The 9,800-nt window shown below is 44.1% G+C and overlaps 1 protein-coding gene across 2 annotated transcripts; it reads right to left on the reverse strand.

The window, feature by feature from the left end:
- Window positions 1-463: 463 nt before the first annotated feature.
- LOC129164459 (coiled-coil domain-containing protein 152) lies at window positions 464-9,596 on the reverse strand. 2 transcript variants are annotated; one of them, XM_054744664.2, is made up of 8 exons: window positions 8,768-9,068; window positions 8,437-8,542; window positions 7,949-8,017; window positions 7,362-7,426; window positions 3,880-3,994; window positions 3,440-3,567; window positions 913-1,011; window positions 464-785 (listed from the first exon to the last, which is right to left on the reverse strand). In XM_054744664.2, the coding sequence occupies exons 1-8, from the start codon at window positions 8,828-8,830 to the stop codon at window positions 663-665; spliced, it is 768 nt and encodes a 255-aa protein (XP_054600639.1). In that variant the 5' UTR covers window positions 8,831-9,068; the 3' UTR covers window positions 464-662. The 2 variants fall into 2 exon arrangements, with proteins under 2 accessions (XP_054600639.1, XP_054600640.1); XM_054744665.2 differs by lacking the exon at window positions 7,949-8,017 and having other exon boundaries at window positions 8,768-9,596.
- Between the last annotated feature and the right edge of the window lie 204 nt (window positions 9,597-9,800).

Here is a 9,800-nt window from a genome sequence, read left to right on the forward strand (position 1 = left end):
TCTCATTTGCGTCAAGCATAAACCACGCTTCCAGCAGCCTGCTGCCTTAAAAGAATACTTGTCCTTTCTGAAGTATGATCGGACACTCTGAGCTACGCATGCTCGCTGAATGTGAAAATATTCTCCAACCCCCATCGCCGGCTTTAGCTGCAGAAAGAAAACATTATAGTGTGTTATAATAAATATTGGATGGTCTGGGATTGCTTTAATAACGCATTGAGAGACAATTAAACATCACTGTTAAATCAGAGATCCAGTTTTCACTGAACTACAGCTAAAGGAAGAAAAAGTACAAATGAAGACGTTAAAACGCTTTTATTTGACTTTGGGGACTTTAAAAGCAACCCAACAACTAATTGATGAAATGGTTTCCTTGAATGAAAAGCTATAAACAGCTTTGATTTCTTAAAGCAGATTATTCCTCCGGCTCTCATTCATTCAGGAGTGCCCCCCCCCCCCCCCCCCACCCAGCAGGAGTCTAATTGGATTGAGGTCTCAGACGGTGCAGCGTGTGTTTAAATGTGCTCGCAGCACGCTGCTCACCTGCATGCAGCACGGTGGAGCAGATAAATCACACGAGGGCTCAGAGGAGAACGTTCTGCGGAACGCAGCAGAAGTTCTGGGGCGAGGGGTTGGCTGAAGCCCGCTCAGCCTCTGAACAGCTACATCTTTCTCCTCTTGCTGTCGCTGAGGCTGCTAGCTCGCTGACTCGCCTCCAGCTCTCTGATTCTCTGACGTAACGCCGAAATCTCTTTATTCTTCTCCTCCTGGAAATACTGCAGTTTCTGGAGAAAAATGTAATCCGCACGGTTAGAGAGAGGAGCCGTGTGGAGTCGAAGACCTCTGAAACCCTACTAATTGTAAACTAATTAGTTTCTTGGTCAGGAAGCTGCAGCGTGTGAGGTTTCTCACCCTCTTGAAGACGCTCTGTGGAAGCAGGTTGGGTCCATGCAGCTGCTGCTGGTGGCTCCTTTGAGCTGAACTCTGAGCTCTGGCTAACTTTGCACCTAACTGTTAAAACACACAGGCACAAACGCCTCAGTGAAGCAGATTAAACAACAAGCTTCCTGTTTATAACAAATCATCAACTCAAAGCCCCTTCCTCGTGTCCAGCAGTCGCCCATCCCACTCTAGTCGTCTCTGAAGGTGGCCTATAGTCCATCCAGGAAGTCGTTACATTCAGATATAACATGTCTTAACCTAATTTTCCTCTGGAGTCTCACTCTCATCCTACTGGCAGCAAGAACAAGATCAAAACATTCCTGGAGCAGTTTTAGAGTTGAGGAGCCTTTGGGAGGAGTTGGAGACAAAATGAAGACACTTTGTGACTTAATGCTGACAAAAACTTTTGCACAACTGTTAGTTTGTTTGCAAACACATCCTCATCCATCCATTTTCAGCCACTTATCTGGAGTCGGGTCGTGAGGGCAGTAGTCTAAGCAGAGAGGCCCAGACTTCCCTCTCCCCAGCCACTTGGGCCAGCTCCTCCGGGGGAGTCCCAAGGCGTTCCCTGGACAGGTGAGAGACATAGTCCCTCCACCGTGTCCTGGGTCTACCTTTAGGTCTCCTCCCGGTTGGACGTGCCCTGAAAACCTCACCAGGGAGGCGTCCAGACCAGATGCCTGAGCCACCTCAACTGGCTCCTCTCGATGTGGAGGAGCAGCGGATCTACTCCGAGCCCCTCCCAAATGACAGAGCTTCTAACCCTATCTTTACGGGAGAACCCAGCCGCTCTTCGGAGAAAACACATTTCAGCCGCTTGTATCCGTGATCTCGTTCTTTCGGTCACTACAAAGCTCATGACCATAGGTGAGGGTAGGAACATAGATCGACCGGTAAATCGAGAGCTTCGCCTTCTCACTCAGCTCTCTCGTCACCACGACAGACCGGTACAACGCCCGCATCGCTGCAGATAATGATTCTCATCCCAGCTGCTTCACACTCGGCTGCAAACCGCTCCAGCGAAAGCTGAAGATCACGTTCTGATGAAGCCAACAGGACCACATCATCTGCAAAAAGCAGAGACCTGATCCTCAGGCCACCAAAACGGATGCCCTTCACACCTTGGCTGCTCCTAGAAATCCTGTCCATAAAGGTTATGAACAGAATCGGTGACAAAGGGCAGCCTTGGCGGAGTCCAACTCTCACTGGGAACGAGCCCGACTTACTGCCGGCAATGCGGACCAAGCTCTGACACCGGTCATACAGGGACCTAACGGCCCGTATCAGAGTGCCCTGTACCCCATACTCCCGGAGTACCCCCCACAGGGCCCCCCGAGGGGCGCGGTCGAACGCCTTCTCCAAATCCACAAAACACATGTAGACTGGTTGGGCAAACTCCCACACACCCTCCAGGATCCCCCTAAGGGTACACAGATGGTCCAGTGTTCCACGGCCAGGACGAAAACCACATTGCTCCTCCTGAATCTGAGGTTCAACAATCCTCTTCTCCGGAAAGAAGTAAGACTTTTCTCAGTCTAACTCCGTAGCTGGTAGGGTGACAACAGTCGCGGCTCGGTGAGGACCATATCGGATGGTGACCACAATAAAAACAATAATATTTCACATCTGTATAGTGCTTTTCTAAGTCAGAGGCCCCAAAGCCCTTTACAGAACAATCGTTGACACGGTTCAAGGCGTCTCACCTTCAGCATCCTTTGTGCTACCATGTGGGTCTCTACTGCTTCTAGGAACACTCCCAACACGAAGAAACCAGCCATTCGTTTTCTGTCCGAGTTCCGTCTTGAGAACTAAACGCCACAAATGATCCGTTTCAGAAAGTCCCCGTTTGTGACCTCACAATAAAGACGATTCGATTACGACTCAGAGTGTTAAAGCGATTATCCGCGCCCAGGAGGATGAACGCCAGTCTCACTCTGCTGAGTTTATAACCTCTATGTGGTCATTCTCTCTGCACTCAACTTGTGGTGCTGCTTAAAAACGATTCACATCCATATCGAGATTCTTATTTATGAAGAATCTGAATCGATCCAAAATTTCCCAGTTTGGTTACTTAAGACATTTTCCTAACACTTCCTAGCTTGTTAGCTGCTCATACTGTTTGTCTGTCAACAGCTTCCCTACCGTACCATCCTAGCACGCGATGCATGGACTTCCAGAACGACCCACTCCATCACATCGGCGGCTCACTGCGTCAGACACCGGGCAGATTTCTAACTCACAGGAAGAAGATTCACACCTCTGATTATCACATGCAGGAAGAACTTCCTGTTATGTGCTCCTCATAAACGGTCCGGGTGCTTCACTTCCTCACTTTCGAGTTCCACCTTTCGTGGTCTTCAGCATTATTGATTATGATGAATGAAAACGATTAGAAATGTTTGTAGTAGGATAGTTTATGTTTGTTGTACTCTCACACCTCTAGTTAGAAAGAGATCAGAGGATCAGCTGCAAAGCTTGAACTATGACTTGTTCTGACCTCCATCTGTAACTTCAGGAGCTCGCTCTGCCTCTCTCTCTCCTGGTCCTTCAGCTTCCGCCTCATCTCCTCCAGGTCCAGGTCTTTTTCCTCCAGAAGCTTTTTCACCTCAGCATCTTTAGTTTCTACTGCAACAGAACAAACAACCACAGCAACTACTCTGGGGGCCATGCAGGTAGAGATGTTAGGTGCCATTAAATGTTTTTTTTTACCAGAGAAAACTGGGAACTAACTCACAATAAACAGTTTCAACTGTTTCTTTTAAAGGACCAAACACCTGTGAGCTCGGGTTGGGCTGAACTGTGACGCTTGGTGGAAATGAGTTTAAATCAAAAGGTCAAAACGTCTCATCTCATCTTTATGATCCAGATCTGTGGATCACCAACAGCTCTGGAGCAGCTGGTTCAGTGCTAGCAGATGTGTGTGTGAGGTGTTCTTACGCTGATGAAGAGCCTCCCTGTGGCACTGCTGTCTGACGGCCTCTAGCGCCCTCTGGTGATGTTCTTCCTCTGCTCTCATTCTGCTGACCAGCTGCTGAACCTGCTTCTCTTTCACCTTTTAACCAACAAGCTGGGTTAACAACACAGAAAACCTCTGATGCGCTCCACTCTGCCCTAAAGTTTCTGTAGGACAAACCAAACGTCTGAGCTTTAATGTTACCAGATTAGAGTTTCCTGCTGTTTTTTTTGTTTACTGTTATTATTCATTCATTCATTTGTTTATATTTTGAGCCAGTAATGTGCCGTAAAACAAACAATTAACAACAGAAATTACAAAAATACGATATCAGCACAACTGAGTCCAAATTTAACAAAAATGCTCTAAAATGGAGCGAGGAGAAGAAAAATGTATTAAACCTCATCCAATCCGTCACATTTCCACATTTCCACACGATAAATAACAAAGTGGCTGCCTTCTTATTTCAACTCAAAGGAAAACAAAAAAATCCACGAGTAACCTGATAAAACACGATATCAACCACCATTATGACACGTGCATGCTAATTCTTATTTATACACAACCTAGATATTAGCTAAATGGCTACTCAAACATATGAAATTAGGAAACCTTGTCATCTTTGTATTGTGAACAAAAATATTTTTAATAAAGGGATGTGAAACGATTTATGTTTTGACATTGCTTAAAGAGCAAGTCACCCCCAAATCAGCTTTTTTTTCCTGATAAACTACATAAATGCGTGTCTAATCGTGCTGCAGACACGTGAAGTCAATAGTTTTGCACTTCAGTGCATTTTAGTAGAAATTTTTATTTTCTGCCTAAAACTGTCGGTGTTGTTCCGTTGTCAGTAGGGGTTGTATCGACTAGTCGACTTCACTGCTCTGTAGTGACTTTTTATGCCTGTCATCGACTAGTCGCTGTCACGTGATAATGATCGACAAGATGCAGTCCTCGGAAAAGGCAGCAGGTGACGAGCTGCTGCGCGTTGGGAGGTGACGCGCTGTGCCAGAGCGTCGGTATCTGACGCCCGCCGTAAAACGGACTTTTGACCGAATTGTGACCTTTACCCTCTCCCCTCACCCCCATCCTAACCTTAACCAGCGTGCACATGCAAAGCTCTGATCGTTGACGCGCTCCAGACATCTGCGTCCTGAGCACGGCCACAGTAACATTATCAAATCAGGTGTCGCCACCTCAAAAACTAATTTAACACGCGATCGTTCATGTCGGCTCATTTCCTTTGATGTTTTCTGTCTTTTATTTGTGCCTGATGCGTTTCGCTGCTGTGGATCAGGGCGCATCACCTGTTTTGTCCTCCGGTGACGCACCTTACCGATGCGGCCGGCGCGTACTCTGCTGTTTTAGCGGTCGGTAGATCTTTTAGAACTGCAGTTCAAAGGTAACTCATAAGGTGAATATATATGAACCCAGGTAGCAGTTTTTCTTTAGGATTGAGAGGAGATGCAGGAAGATAATAAACAGGCAGGACAGAAAAATAGTCAAATAAAAACAGTGTTTCCCCTAGGAATTTTTCCAGCTGTGGCGGGGGGGGGGGGCTTGGAGAAAAATTATGACACGTCTCTAAATAAAGTAAAAATTTCCAGTGCAGATTGGAGACAACCCATAGAAGCACTGATTTGATCTCATTTCAGAGAAAAATAGAACAGGTTAGATGCACCTAATGAATAAAATTACTAACAAACTCAGGAATCTTTCTTTGCTTCACTGTTCTGGTGCTGAAAATATCACTAATGTGGATCAAAGGAGATACACAGATGAATGCACCTCTTATTTATTATTTGGAAACTACATTTACTGCAGCTGGCAGAGGCATAGATCGTTTCTATTGATACACGGAATTTACAGAATCATTTTAAATGTTAATAGGGGAAGACTGCAGGAGGAAGCAGTAAAATACAGGGGGTCCCCAGCAAAAACAAGAAACTTTACGAGTCTGATAAAACCCGCTGGTTTTCCATCAGGCAGTCACGGGGCAGCTCCAATGACCCAGTGGCTGTGCTGGGTCAGTTATCGAGCCCAGTCCGGTACCAGCTCAGCCGTGAACGAGCCGAGGCGACGTTGTGCTCTGCTTAAGAAGAAGCGTTATTTTCCCGCTTCAGAAGAAGCGTCCAACGTGTTTTTACGCTTTCTCCGAGACATGTCACGTCGCTAAGTTGTTAGCGCCGCGCGCTAACACGTCAATAGTGCAGCGTAGCCTGCTGGAGGTTTTAAGGGTTCAGATAAAAACACCCGACCTCTCACGCTGCTCACACATCGATCTTAAGTTGTCGCTGTTGCGCTCACATCGTAATACAGTATTAGATGCGGTTAAAGTCAGACATGAAAAAATAAATACATTTTACATGAATAAGTGATGCTTAGCCTGGTGGGGGGAGGAAAACCTGGCAAGATCGTCAACACTCGTTTATCTTAATGCTGCTGAAACATGTAAACAACAAAGCATTATACCCACTGCTACCTTTCTAATTTTAAACTCAGTAACTTATGCTGTAACTGCACCCTGCTCTGCCTGCGCCTTTCTTCTTGCTGCCCGCCGGCTGTGATCACAAGCGACAACATAGTAGTTCCCGCTGCTTCTTCGGGAAACAGCGCAAAAAAAAAAAAATAAATAAAACTTGGGATCTTGTAGGCGTGGCGGTAAGATTTCAGCCGTGGCAGGCCGCCACGGCTACGCCTATGTAAGGGAAACCCTGAAAAACAAGTTAGTTTTTGTACCTGGTGGTTGCAACAAACAGACACCATTGAAGGTAATCAGAAGTGAGGAACAGAAAATGAAATAATTATTTTAATGTTTAGAGCAGCAGGAACTCCGAGAGGCTGCAGGTGCATCAGTGAGTTTGCGGCCGCTGTGCCGGGGGGAGGGGGGGGGGGGGGCTGAAACAGGATGCAGAAACTACCGTTGTTAGTTAAAAGAGTTGTTCAACTTAAAAAATGTGGGCACAATTTTAATTGTCAAAAACTCCAGTGAACCAACCCGCTTCAGGTGTATGATGTCATCAACTAGTCAAAGTCGACTCGATTTACATTACTTGACTGTCGACTTTAAAAATAATTAAGTCATGCAACGCCTTGTTGTCAGGTAAAAACTCTGCACTGCATCTTAAATCTTAAATCTGCCATCGCTATTGGATAAGAGGTACCCTAGAACATTAGCTGGTACCATATGATGTCACAATGTCGTTGTGAGCCTGTGTGTATTTGTTAGCGGATCCGCCCTCTCGGTCTGCTAGGCAACAACATCTGTTGCATTTTTCAAACAGGAAGTGGGAGTTGACTAAGAATCTGGTAGAGGGCTACTTGCTCTTTCAGTTCCAGACCATTCCACAATTATGATAGAGCTTAGAGGAGGTGGTGACCACAGATCGGACTAGTCTTCACCTTGCTTCAGGTTTATAGGAAACATTCAGAGATCCGTTAAGCTGAGGCCGTTGTCTGTTCTCACCTCTTCTGCTCTTTCATTCTGTTGTTTCAGATTAAGAATGTCGTTCTGCAGCCTCTCGTTCTCCACTGAAACAAACATATTAACATTTAATTCCTCAAGTGTACTCTCTAACCACAGCTTTATTAAAATTACACCATGTTGTAAAGCAGATGTAAATCATACATCTTGTTTCGAAAACAGCAAAAACACTCACCACATTATTAGGGTCACCACCTGATACTAAAGCTAATCAGCCAATCAGATGACAGCATTTATTTATCTAGATAAAATGTTCAAGTTTAAACAGAGCATCAGAATTGGGAAGAAATTAGATTTAAGGGACTTAGAAAAGAGCATGGTTGTTTCCTAATATAAAAACTTACAGAAGCCCTTTAAACTCAGACTCCTCATTTCACACCTGCACTGATTTGACAACAGATTCAACCACTGGCATGTACTCGTTAACAAAACTATTCCTGTTTTCCCTCATCAGACCTTTTTATTGGGGATGGAGGTTGTTTTCAGCCACATCATCCCGCTCACCAATCGGCCCACAGAGAAAGGTGTCTGTACTCCCGATGGCCAGTCTGCCTCTGTGTTAGAGTTACCTCTGAGGTCAAACTGCTCCTGCAGAGTCTTTTGCAGCTGGTTCACAGTGACACGAAGGCAATCTTTTTCTGCAGCACAACAACCAAAATGATAAGCTATGTCTTGTTAATTTCCCATATTTCTACAACATAAAAGTGACACTGATGTGTTAGATATTCTTTCTTAAGTTCAAACAGAAAGACAATAATTATCTAAACTTATACTTTTCCTCTAGAGAGAACAATAATATGAAGAAGAAAAATATTCAATAGTTCATACAAAAACACATCTAAAATGACACAAACTGAATTTACACAAAAGTTGCAACAAAAGGTTTATTAAATGCATAAAAACGTTATGAGAAGCCATATTTCTCAATTCCCGTTTCCTAATTAACAGCTGACACAAGCAGGTGGTCTGGGCTGTCATTTCACCAAACCGCCAGTAGATGGAGACATTCAAACATTAATAACTCAGTTTAATTTTAAATGAAAGGATAAAGTCTCACCCTCAATCAGGCTCTTTTCTTTAGTTTGATGAAACTTATCAAGTTTTTTGGCATCCTCTAGAATGACCTCCAACACGCTGTTCTTACCATGAAACTCCATGATTTTCTGGTTAGTGACGATAAAAATAGAAACATTTCAGTTCCTATTTTACCACACAATAAACCAAACCGTAAACCCTCACTTTATTCGTTATTTGTGATTAAGTTTACTAAACGTAACAAACAGCAAAGTGAAAAGTAGTTTATGTCGGATATGAAAACGGGTTATTCCATCAGATTTAGCACAAAAGGCTAAAACAAGCACTGAGCTATAGTTAGCACGCTGACTTACCTGCTCCAGGTGTCCAAATTCCTCCATAAACCTGTCAAGGTTCACGCAGTTTGACTTTGTCATGTTTTTACCTAATAATGTGAAAATAATATAATTTAACTGCTTTTACTTTGCTGTAGAGACGTTGGCGTGCAGCTAAAAAGAAGCTAACATATAGCCGCTAAAAGTTGCTATTGGCACGAGCTCGACAGCAGATGCGTTCAAGGACTTCAGGGAGAAACGTCGACCAATACGCGTTGTTAGTACATCATTGTACCACAGTAGGGGGTGCTCACAAGTGAATATTTACAAAAATTATGTTAGGTTTCTCATTCAGTTTGTTAGCACTCATCAAACATTGTTGTATAAAATGTTTATGTGAATATAAAACAACATTTGTCATATGTGTAGTATTTTTGTGTCTATATTTAAACACACTCCCAACTTTCCCGACATTTAGCACCATCTGTGTCATTATGATGGAACTTCTGGGTTAACTCCAACCTCCATCTTCTGAAAATGAGATCATGAAACCTTTAGAGAGAAAGGTTTTCCGAATGTTACCTTTGGGGAATCTTCACGTCATGACAGTTTTATATATACAGTATACTGTATATTTAATAAACCAATATTGTCTCTATTCTTTCACGTTTTAGGAGACAACAAATAGTTGTATTTATATATATTTTTGAAAGAACGTTCTTCTTGGGGAGACGACGCAGACCACAGGTCCGTGGGATCTGCTACCATTGCCCCTCAGTTGTTCTGTTAGGGAACTTCAGCTCCCACCTTCAGGAAAGCTTAGGCTCCTTGAAAATTGAAGAGCAAGTCACCCCATACCAGAGTATATCTCCACTCCCACTTCCTGTTCGAATAATGCAACAAATGCTGTTGCCTAGCAGACCCGAGAGGGCGGAGACGCTAACAAATACACACACACACACACAACGACATTGTGACATCATATGGTACCAGCGAACGTTCTAGGGTATCTCTTAGCCAATAGCGATGGCAGATTTAAATTCAAATGCAGTGCAGTTTTTACCTGACAACG

The sequence above is a fragment of the Nothobranchius furzeri genome, chromosome 6 (assembly GCF_043380555.1).
Source record: "Nothobranchius furzeri strain GRZ-AD chromosome 6, NfurGRZ-RIMD1, whole genome shotgun sequence".
NCBI lineage: Eukaryota > Metazoa > Chordata > Actinopteri > Cyprinodontiformes > Nothobranchiidae > Nothobranchius > Nothobranchius furzeri.